Source organism: Egretta garzetta, unplaced genomic scaffold (genome assembly GCF_000687185.1).
Source record: "Egretta garzetta isolate BGI_Z169 unplaced genomic scaffold, ASM68718v1 scaffold118, whole genome shotgun sequence".
In the NCBI taxonomy this organism is placed as follows: Eukaryota; Metazoa; Chordata; class Aves; order Pelecaniformes; family Ardeidae; genus Egretta; species Egretta garzetta.
In genome coordinates, this window is record NW_009260484.1 from 836490 (window position 1) to 859655 (window position 23166).

At 39.0% G+C, this 23166-nt stretch overlaps 2 protein-coding genes across 5 annotated transcripts in view; one reads left to right on the forward strand and one right to left on the reverse strand.

Moving 5' to 3' along the window:
- The window catches only part of B3GALNT2 (beta-1,3-N-acetylgalactosaminyltransferase 2), a 25762-nt gene extending 15211 nt beyond the window's left edge, over nt 1–10551 (forward strand). The window contains exons 7-13 of the mRNA XM_035899685.1: nt 2216–2326; nt 3012–3090; nt 4379–4562; nt 6788–6913; nt 9391–9550; nt 9972–10028; nt 10397–10551. Coding sequence (XP_035755578.1) covers nt 2216–2326; nt 3012–3090; nt 4379–4562; nt 6788–6913; nt 9391–9550; nt 9972–10028; nt 10397–10531 — 852 coding nt within the window. The 3' untranslated portion in view covers nt 10532–10551. The remainder of the gene's footprint in view (nt 1–2215; nt 2327–3011; nt 3091–4378; nt 4563–6787; nt 6914–9390; nt 9551–9971; nt 10029–10396) is intronic.
- A 1173-nt stretch (nt 10552–11724) lies between these two features.
- The window catches only part of TBCE (tubulin folding cofactor E), a 28136-nt gene continuing 16694 nt past the window's right edge, over nt 11725–23166 (reverse strand). For 2 of the 4 annotated variants that reach the window (XM_035899662.1, XM_009644133.2), the window contains 10 exons: nt 18455–18531; nt 18093–18191; nt 16733–16797; nt 16578–16642; nt 15961–16113; nt 15190–15343; nt 14672–14740; nt 13548–13607; nt 12094–12185; nt 11725–11837 (listed from right to left, as the gene is read on the reverse strand). In XM_035899662.1, the coding sequence (XP_035755555.1) occupies nt 11745–11837; nt 12094–12185; nt 13548–13607; nt 14672–14740; nt 15190–15343; nt 15961–16113; nt 16578–16642; nt 16733–16797; nt 18093–18191; nt 18455–18531 (927 nt within the window). In that variant the 3' untranslated portion in view covers nt 11725–11744. Of the gene's footprint in view, nt 11838–12093; nt 13608–14671; nt 14741–15189; nt 15344–15960; nt 16114–16577; nt 16643–16732; nt 16798–18092; nt 18192–18454; nt 18532–23166 lie in introns of those variants that run through there. The other 2 variants (XM_035899661.1, XR_004842679.1) reach the window with 2 other exon arrangements.

Sequence of the window (23166 nt, forward strand, 5' to 3'; positions counted from 1 at the left end):
GATTGTCAAAGACAGAATCAATCATTCAGCTTTGGAACGAGTGAATGCGCAGAAGAGCAGAACCACTAGCAGATAACTAAAACTCACACAGGGGCTTCTACAGCCAAGTCTTAGCAATATGCTTATTTTGTCAAAAAGTCACTGGCTGCTTGCATGAAGATGGGACTCTGTACTATGCATACTCTGTGTTACTAATGGAGAGTAATTGGAGAAACAAAAAGCCCGGTGCTATTTAACATTAGGAAAGGAGCTTGGCAGGGCTGCATTATGCAGTACACCTGTTTGGTATTCACTGTAAATGCCACTGTGCTCTGGCAGCACCACGGCTGGAATTTAAATGGAGAAAAACAGATGATGTAGTCTCAGGTGTGCCACTGATGATTTGCTTTAAGCATTTTCAGGCCTTAGCTTTCATTAAGTGGCTTAAGGTAAGAGTAGCTGAAGGCTAAAGTCATTAGAAAATTTGCTTAGAAGTCTCTCACCCTGGAAAATAATGATAGTTTGCAGCTTTAGAACAGCTTGCACTGAGGTTCACTGGTAATAACTGATATTGTAATAACTGATAATAGTCAGTAATATAAGACTCTTGGTACGTGTTTGAAGTCAGTATCAGTAATAGTGGTGAGAATTTTGTTTTGTTTCTGGTTCCTGAGGAGTGAAAGGACTCTCAGGCTCACTAAACAACTTAACAAAGGTTGTATCTGTAAAGAAGAAACAGAAGTGAGAGTTTTTGCACACAGCAAAAAAACCATTGGAATGGGAGGTGACAGCCACTGCAAATAGAGAAATTGAGCATGTGGGTTTTACTGTGCAGGGTGTTCAGGGGCCCTGCCACTAAAAAAAGTCTTAGTAGTGGTCCGTTTGTTTTGATAACTGACAGGTAATTAAACAAACAAGGGGAAGGTATTGAGCATGCAAGTCAGGCTTGAATAAACACTGACTAGTTCTGTTGTTAGATTATAAAGCTGGTATTATAAATAATAGATGGGAGACTTCTGAAATACACAGCTCTCATTAAATACCGAGACTGCTGCAGATTTTAAGACCTACTTCTAAAGGAAAGCACAGAATTGAGCTGAACTCTGAGCTATACTTAATGGTGTGTCAGTAGCTGGAGAGTTTCTGGAGAAGGTGTCTGGAGTACAAGGAAGCTGGAGTGGGGAAGAGCTGAGAGGTTAGTATACATAAAACGGACTTTCTACAGCAACAGGGATGCATCCATAAATGGTCGAAACAAGTTGTTTTTCTGTTCCAAGGTCCACACTAGCTACCAGTGTTTTTCCTATGAAACTGGGAGAAGCAAAATGGAATGTGCTCATCTAGCAGTCAGGAGTGTAATAACCCTACAACTACTCTACACTACCTTGTCATAAGGGTGAAATTGCTTTAAAAAAATTAAAAAAAATATACTATCAGCACTCTCACCTGTATAACATACCACTTGTCCCTTTGCATGCTCTCAGGGGTCTTCAGGAAAGTCTTGTGTAAAATGGGTAATAGTGGGACTGTTGGGTCGATTAGTTTCAAGTTGAGATGAAATGCTTTTGAATGCAACAATTTACACACACACACACACACACACGTATATAAACCATGGAGTGACATAACTTAAGTTGACAGTTTAAAACCAGAACATTTTGAAGATACTCACTTGTCTTTCGCTTCCTTTCCCTGCCAGCCAAGGCGTGAGGTGACTCTCCTACAGTAGCTTGTGACAGCTTTGTCAGGATAAAGGTGGCTGTGGCTTCCTTTGAGTTTTGCTGATGTCAGGATCGAGTCTCTGATCTCTGGTTTTAGCAGATAACTAAAAAGCAGCGCTTATTTCCAAATCTGTTTTAACATATTCTCTTTGTAACGCAAGATTTTATAGTTGCTTTTTAAAAACTCACTTCAGGTCACCTTTAAATGCCATCTTAATGATGTTAGAAAGCCAAGGCCTTTTATATTAGACTTCTGTTAAAAGTTTAATGTTCCTAATATAGACATTCATGGTTAGTCTTAAAAGCACGATTACGTGTTACTGAGTTTCACAGCTATATTTCTTTTATGTGTAACTTATTTTTATTGAAGTGGAAGTAAAACATCAGTGTTGTGCGTTCAAGCTATATGTTGCATGAAGTTGACTATTTTAACACAAAAAAACCCTCCAAGCTGTTTGATTTTCATCCTTTGAAGTCTTTAATACCTGCATAACAATGTTTTGCTCTCTTACCAGAGTTTTGAAGGTACCATTGTGTGGGAAAGCCAGGATCTTCAGGGCCTTGTTTCAAGAAACCTTCATAAAGTGATGGTGAATGATGGAGGGGGTGTTTTCAGAGTCATTACAGTGAGTCACCTCACCTTCCCTTCCACCATGTTTCTATTTTTCCTATAAGTCTTGGGTATTTAGCATTTTGTTTTTATGTATTTCATAGCAAATAGTTAATTCAGTTGTGTTTCTGCTGTTATCTCAGAGGGGAAGTTTGCTTTGCCTGGGAAAAGGACAAGGGCATGCAGAAAATGATGCTACTAAGTGGCATTTTCTTTTTATTTTGAAGGGAGTAAAGTTCACCTATTGTCTTTGTCAGGTGTGAAGCAGCATCAGTATATCGGAGATGGCAAAACGTGGCTCAAATATCCTGTGCTAAAATCCCAGTTGATGGGATTAAGCCTGTTTTTTGCTTTTTGGCAGTGTTTCTCTCTTCCTGTCAGAACGTTGCTTGCTTAAACATGCTGTGCTATTGTAATCTAGCCAGAATAACTTTACATTTTGCTCTCAACTTCAAACAAGTTTTATAAGAGTTTCAGTGATACCACTAGTTCTAGGTGAGACTTCAAAAAATGCCACAAAACGTTACAGCTAAATATCTTGGTCTTAGTCTTTCATTATGCAGGTACCTAAACCAGAACAGCTTTAAATTAATTTCATTCTCAGTTGCTGGAGAACTTCACACCTTAAAATCACAGGGGGAAGCACATCAGTCATGAGAGACGAACTAATTTATTTCTTTCCGTTAATCTGTCTCTAGCAGGCAGGGGAAGGGTCACTGCCACATGAACTCACAGAAGGCGTGGAGGGAATAGCAGGTGGTTTTATCTACACTATTCAAGGTAAGTCTGCAAAACATAGCATCACATTTGCTGTTATGATAAAACAGGAACTTTAAAGTTATATTTCAGAGGTAAAATTCATGCTATCTCTATGAACTTGATCAACTTAAGTTTTCCTTTAGTAGAAACAATTAATTTCTTTCTGTTTTTTTATGCCTAATGTCAATGTCCTGATACAGTTTCTTTGCTTGCTCTTTGTCAGCCGAATTGACTTGCATCCCTTTGTCTTTTTATTAACAGAAATACCGTTTTTATCTAGACTCTCTTCTCTGCCCTTGTTTTTTGTTATCCAAACCCAAGTTAAAAAATGTTGTGCAGTGTGGTCCTCAAGAAATCTTTCCTTGATAATTTTTATTTTTTCCAGTCTTGCTACTTTTAGAATGAGAAGTACTGTGTCATAATGTTTAATAATAACTAGTGAGAAACAGTGACTGCCTAACATTTTCTACCTCTGTCTTTGCTGGCTTACACCTGTTTCAGCAGAATGTTCACAAACCCTATAGGAGTCCTTTCTAATGTCTAAGATTTTGGCCATGTAGCACTAGAGTTGATGTATTTTTATCAGTCCATCATAGTCAACATAAGCAGTGACTTTCAGAGCATTATTCCTGTGTTTTTTGTAGTTAGCCCTGGCAGATATAAATTCGGCAGTCCTGTTGTCGTCTGTATAGGAGCCTAAACTTGAGGTGTGCTAAAGCCCTTCCATCCCATTTGTCAAAAAGTTCTTCAGTACCACAAGCAATCTCCTTACCAAGGAGTTCAGTATTCTTCCAACATCTTTTTAGCTTTTATCTACAGTTATGTGATGAAATCCAGCAGGGATTACCTACGCTACATCAAAGCAATGCCAGTTTGATTATATTTAGCATAGGATTTTTTTTTTTGTTTTGGGGTTTATTTTTTAATGCTAGATATAGCAATTACTCCTAAGCATATATAACAGTAGCCTTTTTACTGTACTGTTGAAAGTAATAGTGAAGTCCCGGACAGCTCTTTTAATACAAAGAACCTTAAAAAATTGAATACTTTTATTACTGAAAAGGAAGAGAATACTTTAACTTTTACTTTAAACTTTGTGTAATCTGTATGAGACCCTTTGCAAACGTGTATTTGTTGTTATGCAACTTCTAACATTTCATAATAATTTTTAAATTAATTGTAGGATTTTCATAACCCCATTGAGTTGAACACTTCTCCAGATTAATTTTGTCAGTATGTTGTGTATGATCCAAGTGAAATAGTATGTAGGTGTGCATCTTTGTTTAATGATGGGTGCTGCTTCTTTCAGAAGGTGATGCTCTTTTAAAGAGCCTCCATACCCGCCCAGAAAGGTTTACAAGTCACATAAAAAATCTTGAAAAAGAAGATGCTTTATTGAAGGAAGAAAGCAGTACCTATGACGATATTGTTTTTGTAGATGTTATTGACACTTACAGAAATGTTCCAGCTAAACTACTGAACTTCTACCGATGGTAAGTTCAAAAGAAAGCATTTTATCTTAGGAATGTTGCAAGATGATCCAGCATGTTACGTTATCTGACAGGTTCCACGAAATACATACCTTCTGTGATTTACTTCATTAAGCTGAATTTCTTTCTCTCAATTTTGGGGGCAAGTAGTTTATCTAGTGAATAAAATAACAGGATCTGTATTTCTTGAATACTGACCCTTGGTGCCTCAAATAAGCAGGAACTGGCAAGACAGGCCTCTGCTCTTAAGAGTCCAGGTGTGAAAATGTTTGTCTCCTTGTAATTTCTTTTAATTTGTTTCTGATTGAAAACTTGCAGCTTTAGTCTTCTAAAGGATGGCTTTTGGGCAGCTTGTAAACTTAGTGTTTCAGTTTGTGGCCGTTGACTCTTGTCCTGTCACTGGGCACCACTGAAAAGAGCCTGGCTCCGTCTCTTTACACCCTCCCTTTGTTGTCCGAAAAGAGGATTCGTGGCCCAGTGTGCAATGAGTCAATTCTCACACATTCAGGAGAGACGTTGATTATTTATTTCATTTCTGCAGAGATGGGTGCTAGGTGGTAGCTCCACAGAGCTTGCTTTACATGCCTTGGTGACCACACAGCAGCTTTTTATACGCTCAGAGCACTGGTCATCAGTTAGTTAGTTTGCAGTCACGCCTAATCACTACAGTGTCCTTTCTTTATATGATACGTACTCTGTAAGGAAGGGTCTTGACCTGGGCAAGGGTCCTTTGACCTGGGGGCATGATTCTTAGTATTATGAGGGTATTTCAGCTGAGGATACATGGATCTTGGGCTTTCTTGCCAATTTTCGGATGTTTTCAGAACATCTTGATTAGGTGTCCTCTTCAGGCCTGCTTATTCCAGGATGTCCTTGTTCCAAGAGTGCCAACAATACACTCTTCTGATTAAATGTTCCCGTTATTATTTAAAAAGTACATCTGGTATAAAAACTGTTAAATTTTTTAGCTATTCTTTAACACCTTCAGGTATTTATATACATTGATGAGCTCTCCACTCCAGGCTCAACAGTCCCAACTCTCTCAGCCTTTCCTCACAGGAGAGATGCTCTGGTCCCTTAATCATCTTGGTGGCCCTTTGCTGGACTCACCCCATGGAGTATGTCTGTGTCTCTCTTATGCTGAGGAGCCTAAGACTGCTCACTGTATTCCAGATGTGGCCTCACCAGTGCTGAGTAGAGGGGAAGGATAGGAAGTTTGTGTACAGAGGGGACAGAAGGTTGAGAGGAAGAATTTTCAGTGTATCACATTGTCTGTGGTGAATCTAATAAGTTGCTACCTCTAATTTACAATTCTTTCCATTACTGAGACAACTGTTTCAATTAACTGATGTTGCTGTGGAGTAAGAAATAGAGCTGAGAGTTTTAGTTGCTTGCAAGATTATGCACTTATTTAACAAATTTCATGGTTGTGAACGTAACTGAAAAACTGAACAATGCTTTCATTTCTAAAAAGGGAGTTTAAATGTCAAGACTTAGATCTTTGCAATCATTTCTTACAGGTTAGCAAATTTTTCAAAATTTAATAATAAAAGGCTTAGGGAAAATTCCTTTCTTGTTAAAAGAAATTACCCTGAAAAACAATGTTTGTTAATCAACAAAGGAATAATCTCTAAAATCTTAAGTTTCTTTGGTTTTTTTGGTTTTTTTTACAAGTGACAGATATTCAACTATTTCAGACAGATAAAGAGTACTTTTTTCATATTTGAAGGGTGCTTTACTGAGGAAGAGTAAGTACTGAGTTGTTTCCATGGATGTTGCTTACAACCTTCTGCAGCTGTATTGCCCTTGAACTGACTGTCTCATCCTGAAGAGTAGGCTACTGACATGTAGCCGCTAGCTTTTAACAGCTGTGCTGCCATCATCAGAAGGGTTTCATATCCTTCTGAGGTCAATTCTGTTTAAGATGGATTTCATTAGTAAATCCACCATCTGTCCTGGAGAACAAAGTATCAAGTTTGTTTTCTTCAGGTCATACACAAATCCATGTTGTAAAATCATCATAGGATGCAGCTGCACCTCCTTTCTGTAGGACAAGCAGTCAGCCTTGGTCAGTAGGGAAAACATTTGAAAGTCAAGGGTAGGAAAACCATTCCTTCCTTCTTCCACCCCCTGCTGCTTCCCAAAAAACCCTTGCGGAGTGTTCTGTTGTGTAACTGTAGTTTGTGGGCTGCAGCTCAGCATCTCATCACTTTTCTTTTTGGCTACAGGACAGTTGAATCAACGAGTTTTGATTTGTTGCTGAAGACAGACGATGACTGTTACATTGATTTGGAGGCTGTTTTTAACAGGATGATGCAGAAAAAATTGGACAGGCCAAACATTTGGTGGGGAAAGTGAGTTGTTTTTTTTTTTTTTAACTTGCCTTTAAGACATACCACATCTTTAGTGAACGGTTTACTGCTTCAAGTCTGTTTTCATGTGGGTTCCCCTTTTCCCCTTTATGGAAGCGGGACTTCTGTATATGTAGAACTTTGAATCTCAAAATACAGAAATCGCTATTTTATGCTAGCTTTCCAGAGTGTACAATGAGTTGAACTTGCTGAATACCTTACCTAGTTTTAAAGTGTGTTGTATATGTCTTTGTTGTGGTACTTAAATAAAAGTATTCCAGCAGTACAGTAAAGTTGAAATGCAAGTACATACTAGAATTGCAAATGTTACTTTTTTTTGAAACCACTGTTGATTTTTCTTGTGGGCTTAAGGTAATGCGGTAATCAGGAGAAACAGAATTGCCTTTATAATCTGCACTTCATTTTGAAGTCTGTGAATGACAGCCATTGCTACCCATTTTGCTGCCGTCTGCTCCTTGGCTAGTTTTCTGCTTACATGTTCAGCTTTGTGGGTAACCACTGAGTGCAGAAGACTCTTCTGAGTGGTTTTGGGGAATCCTTCCAAGCTCTCCTACCTTTCAACTCTGTGACATCTTGTATATTTACGCTTGAGCATTGGTGAAAGTGCAAATGAAATGCTGTTAGGCTTCTCTGAGAGCTGGTTCTGGTGTGTAGTGATCTTAACCTCCTGAGCAGCAGGTTAATATATCTGGCCTTTGGATGTGACTTTATTGATGGTCTCCCTCCCTTCTGCTCCTCAGAGCACATGTCGGAGAACTCAAACTTCATCTACACCTTATTAAGCTCTCTGAAGAAACTCTCAAGTTTCTTGTTTGTTGTCCAGTGTTCCTTATAATCTGTTGATACTTAATTAATTCCTGTATTCTTAGAGAAACTTATCAGTGTTCTTGTGAATTTTGAAACTATCAGCTTACTCTGGCAGAAACGAAGGATGAGATGTCAGTGAAACTGGGAAGGGAATGCTTTGGATTGAGCAGTACTTGGTATGCTGGCAGTTAATAGGCCTTTTCTGTCTCCCACTTCATATTGTGTGGTGAGTTTGTTCATTAATTTTAAATCACCACTTAAAAAGCTTATCTGGCACATCTAGAGCATTTCAGGACTGCAAGCTGGAAAACCAAATGGTTCCAATATCCTAGTTCAGAACTTTGGCTCATCTTGGAGACAACATACTTATCTTAAGTTACTGCTATTCTGTTCTTTTAAAACTGCAGTCAAACAATTAGTCACCCTCAGGCATGAGAAAGAAGTCTTTGATGGATCACTGATCATGTCTGCAAATGACCAAATTTATGATGGTGGGTAGAATGTACCAATCTATTTCTGAGGGAGGCTGAGTCTAGTATGAATGCGCTAAATGATTAGCAAAGCAGGTGCCTCTCAGTTTGGAGGGGGTTGCTGTGACTTGCTAGAGTGGAAGATGCTGAGTCTAAAGTGAATTCAGGTTATCATCAGATGCGACTTTTATCTGCTTGGTGCTTTAACATGTCAGCTTCAGCAGTGAATGTGTTGAGTCTGATAACAGATCTGCAACCGAACTGTTAATTCCTCCCTTTTGGGGCTGTTGTCTGAGGTGACAATTCTTAGTAGCTCACTAAAGCTTTTAGCCACTTGTGCTTGTGACCAAATTCAGCAACACTTGAACCTGTTTGCAGAAAGGGGGAGGACCCGCTGCACTTACACGGTTATGCCACTTAGCTGTGAGTGCATCAAGTGCTTGTAAGGTGAGTGTAACACCAGCCTGTTTCTGAACAGGAAAAGCAGGGCGTTCCTCACTGCCTGACACAGCACCTTAGCAGGTTAAAGCTAGCCGTGCCACATGGCTGGGGATGGGAGTCCGTGCACAGATGGTGCAGACAGCACTGCTGGCTTTCTGCAGGCCTCTAGTAGAAAGTACAATCTTCCCCAGAGAAGACGACTGCCAGGAAGGTTTTTTTGTAATTCAACGGTGGCAGCTTTTGTTGAACATCCACTGCTTTGAGATTCATTTGGAAAACACCTTAGAGAAGGTATATAAAAACCCCAGTACTTTGCCTTGCTTCCTGTTTTTTAAGCAGCCACTAGTTTTATCAGCAAAATGGGTTTTGTAGTGCCCCTGTAACTGCATGCCTGCCGGAGGAACCAACTTTGTGTTGCATTGACTAAAAAAAGGGGGTTGGAACACAATTAAGGACGCTTGCGCTTTTACCTGGATCAAGACGTGCTGAAGACCTGACCGTCAATGTTGTGTTTGTTTCTGTTCTGAGACCTTTCTCTTATTACCCAAGACTGAGACCAGTTACACCTTAAACTGTTGTGTTGGATTAGATGTGCACCCTAGAGAAATAAGGCTAGGAACTATAATTGGGATCACCTTCTACTTCTTCCTCTTAATATTGCTTATTATATGTTACTTCAGTTGTTAACAGTGTTCATAGGTTTCAGAGGGCTTTGTATCTCACCTCTAACATGGTCTTCAGTTTCAGACTAAATTGGGCAGTTGATCGAACTGGGAAATGGCAAGAGCTGGAGTACCCGAGTCCTGCGTATCCAGCCTTTGCTTGTGGGTCTGGCTACGTCATCTCCAAAGACATTGTTCAGTGGCTGGCAAGCAATTCTGAAAGATTAAAGACGTACCAGGTAGTAAAGTGTTGGTTCGGCTTTGCTATCTTGAACTGGCCTGGGGAGCAGCATGCATACTGGATGAGTTGGAAAGAACACTGCTGAAGTGCTAGTGTTGGGTTCCCCTGGGTGATGCTGGCTTTTTGCAGTGCTTTTGGTCACTATGCTTAGTGTCTGTTCTAGGTCAAAGCACAACTGTTTTGGACTAAGAACCTCTGGAGCTATAACCTTGCTTTTTGTACTGTTGTCTTTTGAGAACACTGTATTATCATGGGAATGCTGGGAGGATTCATTTAACACCTCTAAAATAGTCAGATACAGGTTTTTGTAGTTACCGTATTTTACTGCTGGGACATGACGGAACTTACTCTAGTTCACAAAGTCGTGCTTCATGTTTCCTGGTGCTAATATCTGGTTTTATTTTGATTTGTTGTCTCAGGGTGAAGATGTGAGTATGGGCATCTGGATGGCAGCTGTGGGACCCAAGCGCTATCAAGTAAGTCTGAAGAAATTCTCTGATCTTATGCTCCAAGTAGCATAAAATAGAGGAAATGCTTTTTCTTAAAAAAATAAAAAATTAAACCAGCCACTGGATGAAAATCCAGAAAACACTCGTTAAAATATATTTAAAAGAAAACCCACAAAAAAATCTCAAATCAACCCCCACCAGTAGCCCCCAACCCCACCCCCAAGTTCTCTGAGTAGGTCCATCTGGTCAGAGAGGGACATGTACCTCTGGCTGGTGACCTTTGTGTGCAGAGTTTGTTGCTAGGAACAATGAAAACCTGATTCTTGGAAGTAAAGATTGTTGAAGACTAAATTATTTGTAAGAAAAACTATTGGAATGGTTCTTTCTCTTAACAGGATAGTCTCTGGTTGTGTGAAAAGACATGCGAGAGTGGCATGCTGTCTTCCCCCCAGTATTCTCCACAGGAACTGAGAGCGCTCTGGAGATTAAAGGAAATGTGTGGAGATCCTTGTAGATGTGAGGAAAGATGACAGACTTGCCTTGGAAAACAGGGTAGCGTATAACATTCATGGAAAAGTGTACATTTGGATTAATTCTTGGAACAATAGGGAATATTAAGGTATCTTTTAATGTTGGGATTCAACTAAAGTATAACAATATTTGCACAACCCTTTTGATAATTACAAGTGGACTGATAGTATTAATTTTCTACAGTATAGATGTTGATCTGACAAAAAACAAAATGTTTAAGACAAAATTTCCCTTTATATAGAAGTCAGAGACCTACTTGTAATTAGTAAATGCACATACGAATGCCAACTAGCCTGTCTTTTGTAAATTAAAGTACTACTGCTGTAACTCAGTATAGAGCTGTACCAGGCTCCAGGGGAGAGCTGTGCTCAGCACCAGGGCATCTGGTAAGTCTTGCTGCAGCAGGTTCAGTGCTGTCCGAGGGGTTGCTCGCATCTGTGCAGGGGCTGGGACAGCTAGGGGTTAGGATTTACCTTTAGTTTGTTTATACCATTGTCATTTTAGATAAAAACAGTATCAAAGTTTGCTTATACCAAATCTTGAAGTACTGCAAACTTGGCCTGATTAGGTGGGATTTCTGATAGCTCAGTGTGTTATTAGATATGAATCTGAGGGTAGAGGAGCAAAAGTAAAATTAAGGTTGAGGAACAGCGCATTAAAGAATGTAAAATAAATAGCAATGCCTTGCAGCATGTCGAGGACTTATTTACTGTGGTATGTTAACACTGTAGGGTAGAATAAAGGTCTGTCAGATTTTGACCTTAGTCTAAGGCTGTGTAATACTTCTACAGTTACTGCTATTCTGCTTTTGTTTGCTTTAAGGTAGGTGAAAAAAAAACAGAAAAGAAAGTATCCTCTTTCAGCACAGCACTAATTTTGTCCTATTATAAACAAAGAGATTACAATTAAATCACATAGTTCAGGAAAACAAATTCTCACTGACGCAATGGGAAGGAAGTATAAAATCTTGGCAAAAGTTACCTTGAGTTTTATTTAATTGAAGCGTTTAAGCACTATTTGGTATCTCTCAAGTAAGACAATTTGGCCAAAAGCAAACGCTTTCACGGAGACTGATGATTAAGTGTAGGAGCTGGAAGTACTACGGTGCAGCCCTCTGGTGCCACCTATGAAGGTCACGTTCTCCCATAGGTCTGTTCAGTCACAGTCTGTCCATACTGTCTGCGGGCAGTCCCAGTGTTGGCTTGTCCCTTCTTACCACCGTACTAACACACAGTCTCCATTTTCTATTGAGTAAAACTGCAAAGGCTTTAAGTCATTGTCCAGTTCAACTTCTTTGCCTTCCAGCTAGAATAAGAAAGGAAAAAAACCTGGTCAGACTTACTTAAACTGAAATCTGTTCATGTAAACCAAATATAATGGATCAGGAAGCTGAGTCAGGCAGGATCTGCCATGTTACAGAAATGAAATTGCGTACTAAATTACAGCATGAAGACTGCCCTCCTTAAGTAAAATCCATTTCATTAGGTAGTATTTTAGAACATGCTATTGACCTTTCGCAGCATGCAGTATTTTAGTGTTGAATTACCCACTTTTAACTCACTTTAGAGCTTTCGTAGGACAGTTTCAATTCTGAGCCAGGAATTTTAAGTAGGCGATACAGCAGTCCTTTGACCCTCTGAATAGTCATAGACTCTAGCAAGGGGAAAGAAAGAAAGAAAAGTTATTAGAAAAATGCTGCTACCACTGAGCTGTAGCAAAGTACTGGTGTGTCAGCTATACTTGCTTACAGCAACAGTGAAAGGCTGTATTGCTGCTTCAGTTCTAACACTGCAATAATGTCTTTTGTACCTGAAACCATAACTGCTAATAGCAAATTGAAGACTGTTTAATCTCTGGGGGATAGGACAGGATACGCTACTACTGTTTAAGCGCTTTGATCCCATATGCCAAATTAAAGTCTTACGGCTTCATAATTTACCTTTTTTTGAGTTTGTATTTACTACCTGCTAAACTAAGTGACCTTTGGGACACAGACTAGTCAGGTTCTGACTACTTGCATCTGGCAGCTGTTCCTTGAGGTTTTCATTACCAGGAATTGGCTTTCCTGGCACAAATAAATGAATGTCACTGTGGAACTAGTGCCATTAGAAAGAGTATTACATTAATTAGTCCCAAAAAAATCGCCAGCAGAGTTGTAGAGTGGTTTATATTATGAAGTCAGTTACACAAAGGGATATTTTTTTGTAATGGATTTGAATGAGTAAATGTAGTTTGTTCCAGAGGTGATACCTGGGTTTGCAATAGATCTACTCAATATTTTGGTTGAACTTTCACTTCTTTTGAAGCTTTATCTAAAGGCACAGCAATAGTGAGTTATTCCTGTAATACCACACATTGTATTTAGACAAATATTTTTCTATCAAACATTTTTGTAAAAGCTGTATCTATCTGATTTTATGCAACTTGTGATAATAAATGTGATTTTTATTTTAGAATAAAGCTTGAGTATGTCTTTTCTCTCAGACTCCATTCTGACACATCTTTCCAAAACATCAGTTTGGTTTAGAACCGTGTCTTTTCATTCTAGTCGCACTACAGGCACTAAAACTTGAAAAGACAAGTTTGTTACTGGTCAGAATTAGATTTCTAACAATGTATCAGATACTAGATCTCAGTATTGAGAATTGCAGACTACGTAGTTGGCTCTTACAACTTCATGTTCTTGTTATCTTGTTAACACATCCACCAGATTTCATACCAGTTAATAACTAGCCTTTGATTGCCTCAGACAGATGAATCATGAAACCAGCAGTGGTCAATAAGACAAGCATCAACTTTCAATCTTCAAGCTGGACTGAAAGTAAGAATGGAGGTCAGGAAAATGATGACTTTTTCAAATAATTTCTACCTTTGTAATTTCTTTTAAATGCCGGAGTCTTCAGGGGAAAATCTTCAGGAGCTGACAAAGCCAGAGGCAGCTGCCATTCTTTAATACAGTTATTTTAAAAAAGGAGCTACAAATCAACTTCTTAAACACAAGCCAAGACTTCTTACCTGGTAGCTTTTTCTCTACTGGCTTCTGTTCAGGTTTCTCAGGACATTTAATTGTCAAAGCTTAAGGAAGAACAGTGAGGCATTAGTCAATGAATGTTAAGCCCTGTTCTTTCAGGAGCACAGAGTCTTTCTGATCTGTTTTTATTACAAATTGTTTCCCCTAGCTCAGCCTGATCTTCTAAAAAAATTAGGATAGAGCCTGTATCTGAGCAGCTAAGATAGCATTTAGTCTTTCTCTAAAACATTAGAAGTAATTTTATTCATCTGTGGTAAATTAGGGAAAATACTTTAAAAGTGACTCCCTAACACTTAACATGGGTTTTTTTGGTCAAAAGGACTATTTATCTAAAAATACTTGATTTCTAGTTAACTTTTTAAAACAACCTACAGTAGAATGGAAACTGCTTACTCCAGTATCTCAAAAGCACCATATAAACACATTTTAAGGAAGTTTTTAACCTAATTCTTTTACAGAGATTAAAACACTCATCCTTAGAAAATGTTTCTAGCACGTCTAGCCGACTTGATTCCTTGTGCTATTTAGTCTCCCACCTAAATGCATTAGGCTGTAATGCCTTAAAATACTATTTTGCCCATGGAGTAAAAAAGGTTCAGTTCTTCTATCAACTAGGAAACAAAGCTATGTGAATTTGTAAGTCTCGGATGTGACATAGTTTAAATACGTAGACAGCCCCAAATACCAAAGCTATCCCTATTTTCCTTGACTGTCCTAAAGTTAAGAAGCTATTGAAAAAAAAAAAAATAATAAAATCAGAAAACAGTGCAGCTATTGAGGTTGAAATCTCAAGTGTCTTCTGTAGAAAAGCCATTCACACTGTCAGAATGGAGCATTGATTGCCTCTATTCTCCCTGAAGTCTTAATTAAGAAAATTATTCTGCTTGGGTTGAGGGGGAAATGAGACCAAGTACACAGAAGCAGGTGTCTAGTCAAACTCATTGACACACACAGTTCAGAGAAGCAGAATTACAAGCTGGATTACAAGCGCTGTGATGTCTCCAAGGCTTTTGAGCCTTTTGTTCTCCGTACACACCTGGGAAACACTAAGCTCATAAAATAGCTTAAGCGCAGAAGGAAAAATTTTGGCCATTTTCTGGCCTCTTACTCAGAAGCTGATTTTTCAGAGTCAAAGGCTGTCGTCCCTTCAGCTCTCCTTCTTCCGGTGCACCATATTCTGTGTGAAGAAAAGCACATGGAGACAGGAACCTGTCAAGGCCTGGAACTCAGCAGCCTACCCAAGGGCACTGTGGTGCTGGATCAGGCACAAGCCTGCGGCCTCAGTTCCCTCAGCTGCTGGGATACTGAATAGAGCAATGGGCAGGCTCCTGCAAGGCTCAGTGCTGCAGCTGTGAGCCTTGATCAACCGCTGGAGCATTTCAGAGGGTGCACGGGCGCATGGGATTGAGTGGGGCAGGTGACAGGCACCTGGAGGGGCGCAGTGCTCTGCGGCTGCCCCACAGAAGCAAAAGCCATTGGCGCACCGGCCTGCCAAGGGGCTGGGCTTTCCTAAGGCAGCAGAAGCCCATGGAAAAAGCATCACAGGGAACGGAAACAAGAGTGACCGGAACAGTGCCACCACGCCAGAAGTGAGGAAATGCTATTTTTTATTGTACTTGTACTTACTAAGACAAAGCGACGGGTATCTGGGATGGGCAGCAAGAAATTCTTCACTTGGTTTGTTTTTCTCTGGATTCCAATTCCCACCAGCTGCTAACCAGTCGTTACCAAATATTTTGCGATAATCAAGCTCTGCTCCTTTTCTTTCAGTGGGAAGGATCTGTACTGACACAGGAATGGCACATCATATAATTATACACCTTTCCAGAGAAGAAAATCTAATTAATGACACTGACTCCTTGCTCTTAGTTAGGTGTTTGGTATGTTTTAATGGCACCAAGACTCTTCACAACCCCTACCCCCCCCATAGTGACTGATCCATAAAGGAATATCTAAGCAAGGATGTTACTGTAAATGATGATGCAAGGATGTTTTTTGTAGCTATGGAACAGATGCTGCTTCTGCTCTCTTTCATGATAAACATTTGCTGAAAGTTTGATTTGGTTTAGATAATGCTATTTTCCTATTACGGAAGGCAAATGCTTCTATTATTGTGACTGAAACAGATTCAGCTATGCTGATTTTTTTTTTTTTTGGACTGAGTATAGTTTTTGTTAACAGTCCTGCAGCTTCACCATGACTCGGGCACTTGCAAAACCCACCCTTCCTCCATCTTGTCCCATCCCCACCAAGGGCCCATTGACTAGGTGGTGGAACAGTCAGCACTTTTCCTGCACCCAGACAAACAGTAATCTTGAAAGAAACTGAAAACAATTCCTCAGGCAATGATTTAATGTTTTTCCCCAGACTCATGCAATTTGTTGAAATACCACGTACCTCAGACTTGTTCAAAACCTCCAATTGACTTATCTTGGCAATAATCAGCTGTCTCAGGGTCTCTGGGTTCTTCTCTGTGTCCATGAAGGGGTTATTGTGACACTGCAGTGACCGCAAACTTGGCAGTTTATCAAGCTCATTGATAGATGACCACTGAAATGGAAGGGAACAGTCATTTGAGGAAACATACTTCATTTCAGAACAATACATGGTAACATCATTGACTTTTCCTGTACAGTGACCGTGACTGAAGCTAATTCTTTTGCTCACCAGAAACCAAGTACTTTCATCCTATTCATTTAGCAAAGGGAAAAACTGTATTACATTTAATTAAGTAAAAAAAGAGGAACTACTCAGCATTTTAGATCATTAGAATTCTGCAAGAGGAATTCTGAGGTAGCAGAGGGATATGACTAGCTACCATAAACATGTTTAACTAACTGAGATGTTAAGAAATGTTTTTAAAGTTTTAAATTATGCCTCTGTGTTGATCAAAGTATTCAATAGTTACCTCAGGATCTTACACATACAACCAAAGAAATTTTAAAAAAGAATGCAAGTTACTTTTAAACAAAGATACATGTATTTACATAATTTACTATCACAATCTAACCTACCTGTGATATTTTATTGTCATTTATTGCAAGGCGTTTTAGTGAAGGAAACATTTTAGTCTTGCATCCTAGGAAAAAGAGTAAATTTACAAGACAACAGTGAAAACTTTAAATGAACAGAATTATAAAGCTATAAATAAATTACTTTTTTTACATACCAAATCCAGCATCAGGAAAGTGCATAGAAGATATTCCACTGTTTCTAAGTATTAGGTGTTCTAATCTGAAATTTAATAGATACAATTATTACTGTACATGGCACAGGAAGTTTTTTGCAAAGAAATACTACCTCAATTTTTTTTTTAAACAAAGATCTAATGAACTTTCAATATGATGCATCATCACTGACAAATGAACAGCAGCTTCACAGACAGTACCCAGACTTCAGCAGTGTTCAGGGAATAAATTTTTTGGGGAATAAGAGCAATAATTTCAAGCTTTCAAAATGGCTCCTGGATTGAAATGGTGTAATTTTCCAAATTTTTTTTTTTTTTTTTTTAAATAGCTTGTGGCTATCTAAAATCATGGCTGCTATTCTGGTGTACAGCATAAGATAATAATTCTGCAAATTAGCAAAACCATTGTATTAGTCCCACAATTCTCCGGTCACTGTAACTGAAGTGCTTAAGGAAGACATACACACCTACTTTCCCTGGATGGGAACCCCAAAGCAAGGGACCATAGCTCAAGCCTGTAACTACTGTAAAGACGCTGCTATTAAGAAAGTGCAAATGCACTTACCCAATGCAGTATGGGAATTATGCTGGGGTGTGTGTGTGTGTGTGTGTGTGTTGGTGGTGTTCTTTCGGTTTTTTTAAATTTTGAAGCATGTGTCTTTCAAAATCTTTAAGCTATCCCCCAAAAAGCACTGAAACTTCCAAGATGAGTAACATCAAAAGCAGATGACAGGGAAGAATTATCATCACACTTTTTTTACCTCCCTCCAACCCCTCTGTTTTGCTTTCTTTACAAAGGACAAATAAATAAGCAGGCACTGAGGGCTCATGGCAAGTGTCCGTCACCAATGGTCTTTAGTGAGTCAGCCTCAGGAGTGACAATCTTCAACAAACTGCCCAAGGGCTTTCTGCAGGCTGAAACAACCCCCAGGTGGCCACACAGCTCCTGATGAACCCGCGTCATACTGTCATCATCAGAAAACTCCTAAGAAACGACTTCGTAGCTTTGCCACTCCACACAAACTCTACAGTCCTGTCATCTTGGATAAAACCCCGTGCATACTAATACACAAAGAACTTCGTAATGTGATAAATCGCTTTCGTTTCACAAGTATATAATGAAAACCTAACAACATAGAGCTTAAGAATGTGTTACTAGACAACAAAACCAAGATTATGTTAAAATAGCTCAATTAAATAATTCAGTTACTCTCCTCAGGAGGGCAAGATGCCTCTATTTCAAGGTTCCATAAACATCAATACTATCATATTTCAGTTAACAAAGACTATGGAGATGAATACTCAGGACAAAGAATTTCCAGCAAATTTGTTTAACAGCTACCTGGGAAGATGTGCTATTAGATGCAGCTGATTTCCATCCAGCAACTGGTTGTCTGAAAGGTCTAACAACTTCAGGGTCTGCAGGACGTTCTCATCGGGCCTGCCGCATTGGGAAAAACCAAACACAAACGCAGAACGTTCATAGTTATTTGTTAATACAAACAGTAGCTTTCTAAGTATTTAACTGCATGCAAATAAATTGTGTACACTTATAAATGTTTTGAAGTACATCACGTGAAGTTTGCATCATTTATTTTACAATTATGTCGTGGTGATGCAAACATTACAGGACTGTAACTTTAACTGCTATATAACTTTGCTGTATGTCAATCACAAACTACTGCCTTATGTTACTCATCTTACCTTTCCAAAATTGTAATATTATTAGAAGTAAGGTACAATTCTTCAAGTGCTGGCCATCCTGGAGCACAAAGAAGAACCTAAGAGCAAAACTTCATTTAATATAAAAGAAGTTGGGAAAAATTATTTCAGAAATTATACTTTATACAGATTTCCTCAGAACATGTTCAGAACAAGCCATAGCTCCCCAGAACAGAGAAACAAGTATTACGGATTGCCTAGCCCTCCCTTTCTTCCAGCTGGCTCTTTCCTGTGCCTGGATCTACCAGCACAGATGACATCAGAGGGGTTCTGCGCAGTCACAGGACTAACGGTTCCAGCCCTGCGGCCAGTAGCTACCCTACCTCAGCCAGCACGATCTGGAAACTGAGTTTATTCTATGCAATAGGGTTGGTTCCCTATGATGAGGTGGCAAAATGGCACTATATACTTGACTTCTAATGGTTCTGGAACTTTTGCACATCTCATCAGGTCTGACAGACTTTTAAAATGTCTTAATTTATCAGAGCTTGAAGGCTTCTCTGTCATGGGACTGTGCCAGAGCATGCAACCGCTAAAAAGCAAGAATTGCATGAAGTCAGCACATGCCCTCCTGAAGTTTTCAAGTACTCTAAAGAAAACAAAGTAGTTCAGAAAGGCTACAAATTGAACAAAGATGCATTTGCTTTAAATATCATGTCCTGAAATTACTTAAAAATTATTATAATATTTATTTTTTACAAACATGTACAGCAGATAACACAACTTTTAAAAATAAGCTCTTATTACAAAGCTATAGAAATTGCTGGCATAAAACACAGTTTTGTATGCAATTGTGACAGTGTCAAAAATTTTGCAGTTTTAGCAAATGGAGTTCCATAAGCACCAAAACTGACAAGTTTTCTACAGATTTGTGACTCTGAGACGCAAATTGTTTTTTCACTGAGGTTTTTCTTGTGCATATTCTCCACAGTCAAATTAAGTGTGAGCTCATCCTGCTACTCCTTCCTTAGTTAGGAAATTAGAGGGGCTCTTTCCTCCACCTGCATTCCTATTTTCTTGGAACTTGCAGGCAATAAATTATTTTTAAGCACCCACTTCTTTTCAAAATGTGTTTGAAATTGGCTGGTGGATTCAAAGGTTTTGAGATGCAAGAACACAGACATACACACGCACAGCGTAATAACCTACAGCTTGTTTTTACAGGAGGTTACAAGGTTACAAAGCAGCGAAGTTCAGAGATCTGCACAATCAAATTCAATTAGTTAGCTAATTGCCCTATGAATGTCCTCTGTCCTAGACACCAAAAAGCCTCCTTTCATCAACTGTTCTTCATTGTCTCTGTAACAGCTGTACGAAGTTATACAGCTGGATGTATATACAACTCTCCCATTATAGATACACCATACAAAATTAAATCTGAAATCTGTTCAAGTGGTGGCATATGATTTGGGGCTCAACTGCTTCACACCCAAAAATATGAAGCATCACCCTGCTGCCGTATCTGCAACACATGTAAACTTATAAAAACTCAAGATACAACAACATCTTCTGCTCCAGAACATGTCAACAAGACAGACCCAAGCAGTTTATCTATTAGTAATGAGGAAGCACGAAAAGAAGCCTGCAGAGCGAAGAGAAATTAGGTGCATGTTCACTACAGAGAGCCTTTGGGGGATTCCCCTCCAAAAGCCCTGCGTTGTGATAGATGAAAAATAGAAAGACTGCACAAAATTGAAGTATCAGAAGACTTCTCAATAGACTGACCAAATGACTAGAAAATTGCCAAAACCTAATATCAGTCACATTGCCGAATTTTCAACTATTGCTGAAAACAGTTTCCATACAGAAGCACAAGCTCACAGCTCTGACACCAAATTAACTCTCAGAAAAGATGGGTGCTTGTTGCGGACAGCTGGTGGGGAAGTTGGGACGAATAGCCAGCAGAGAAGCCACTGCTGATCGAAAAAGAAAAACAGAAATCCAAGACCTATTGCCAAAGAAATAAAGACAACAAGAAACAATCGTCACCATGTAAGTCCATGACGTTCCTATATTTTTAGTCTCTTTATCACAGGAATCAAATAATATAAATGGGAAAGGCAATAAGAAGCTTAACAAGAATTACCAAAGCTATGAAACAATTATTAAATGAATTACTAAATGAAATTATCAGATAGCAAGATCAAAACCCAGACAGGGTATTTTTTCAAAAGATGCAGATAGCAAAATTTTCAAATGGCTTCTCAAGACAGTTAGACAAATCATGAAACAAAAAAATCCACAATGATTAATTAAATAGATACAAAGTCTCCAGCTCAGGAAGCCCCAGAATTCCAGGTTCCTTTGTAAGAAGCTCTGACCATATGCTTGCCCTTTGCCTAGAATTTTTCCCAACTACTTGCCACTGCCAGAAACATGATCATAGAATCATAGAATCGTCTAGGTTGGAAAAGACCTTTAAGATCATCAAGTCCAACCATTAACCTACCCCTGCCATCCCACCACTAAACCATGTCCCGAAGCACCTTGTCTACCTGTCTTTTAAATACCTCCAGGGACAGGGACACAACCACTTCCCTGAGCAGCCCATTCCAGCGCTTGACAACTCTTTCACTGAAAAAATTTTTCCTAATGTCCAATCTAAACCTGCCCTGGTGCAACCTGAGGCCATTTCCCCTCATCCTATCACCCGTTATCAGGGAGAAGAGACCAATACCCATGTCACTACAGCCTCCTTTCAGGTAGTTGTAGAAAATAGCAATCCTAAGTGAGGCCCTTTGAGCTCTCCTGGACTGCAGCAAGCTGTGACCAGCATCTGCCTCTGAGCAGGATGCCTCTCAGAGCTAGCAAACTCTTAAAGTTTGCTGAAATTGGAGGTCCATTGCTGAAGATCGACAGTGGAGCCTGGGCTGAAACCTTTCACTCCTTGAGGCTCAACCCTCACCTACTGAGAAATGCCAAGACATTTCATGTGGATATTTCACTGAACTCAAAGTGAATTGTTAACAGGAATACCTTTATACATATGTGTGTCTATATCTCCCCAGAGGTGATCCTGCACCTCTGCTCTAACCCCGATTTTTCTTTTACTCTGTATAATAGTAGATTATTTTATAGATCTAAGATCTTAGTTTGAAAGCAGAATGACAAATATAACATTATGATCTAAATGCTGAATAAGAAAAAATGTTTTTGGAGCCATAAATGTGAATTCATTACTCTCAAATACATTAATTTAATTTCTAAGTCAATGGTTTCAAACTGTAAGATATTCTACAGGACATCTTTCCCCTTTGAAGGTTATACGTTATGTTTTGAACAATCAATCATCACTTATACAATAATAAGCTCTTTTACTGATATATTAATAGAAATCTCAGCTGTATTTATGCATATAATACACTAACAAAAGAACTTTTTGGAAAATTGATGCTTGAGGGGGAGCTATGCGTAATTGCATAAGAGTTAAGCATGTCCCTCAACCGTGAAAAATATTTCAAAACAGAGGAACAAATGCAAAACCCCACACAAGTCTCTTCTTTTTAAAACTATCCCCATGCCATATATTCTTACATAAGGCAGTAAGTTATTTTGAAATGCTGCTTACCATTAAATTGTTTTCATTTTAATTAAAACACTTCTAGGATTTTCAGACTTTGCTTATATTCCCATTGACGATCACTGTATTTCTCTTTTGCCTGGATCATATTCATTATTATTTTCTATTAAAAAGTTGACTTTTCAAAGTAAATCCCCATATAGCTTAAGCAGTAACATTTTCAAGTGGCTTGTTCACAGAGTATTACTGTCAGGTAAGTCCCCCTTTTTTTCCCTTTTGTTTGGCTGCCCTGGAACACCACTTTTAAGCACAGGCTTATGTCTCCCTGCTTATAAGGGAATTAATCAAATTAATTTCGATTTTATAAAAAAGATTTCTGAACCAAAAATGTCTTTACCACCTATGATGAATCATCAGCTAGAGTAGAGTTGCAAAACCAGATGCAAAAGCTATGTAATTTTAAACTGCTCTGACTAACCTGGGGCTTCTCTCCGAAACATAGCTGCCACTGGAGAACTCTGATCTGCCTGAAGCAATGGCTCGGACCAGCTTTTCGGCCACCCTGCTGGCAGCTGCCAACATTTTTACCACCAGAACACACAGCTTTACTCCGATGAGCACTAAGATGACGTTTAAAATGTTTGTAGCCACTTAATTCTTCCATTCACTTCACCACTCATAGCGCTGCTGTTATGGATTATCAACTGTCCTAGCACAAACCCCACTGATGGTTTAAGAGCACAGTGAACGGACACTAAACAAAACTGTAGCAATGACCCTCCTCTAGCCCTGCTGCAGGAGTAGAGAATGAAGAAGCTTTCTACTTAACTCAAACCCCAATTTTGGTAAGTGCTCTATTACTGGACAGTGGCTGGCAGCAAAAACCTGAAAATTCAGGTAATTTCACAATGCGATACATACATAACCTGCCCCTGAGAAATCCAAATAATGGGCTCGAATTTACAAGCTATTTAAGCAATGTGGCACTACTGAGATGCGCTTCATAAGCCCCATTGGTGAAAAAAAGGCCCACTGCTAATATATTTGACAACAGGACTTCATTTTTAATAAAACATTATATTAGGGTAGAGTCATTTAAATGTTTGCATGTTTCAGTCCCTGAAACAAGTCAGAGCTTTGTTTATTTTGTGCTATATCTGTGCTGTGTATAACC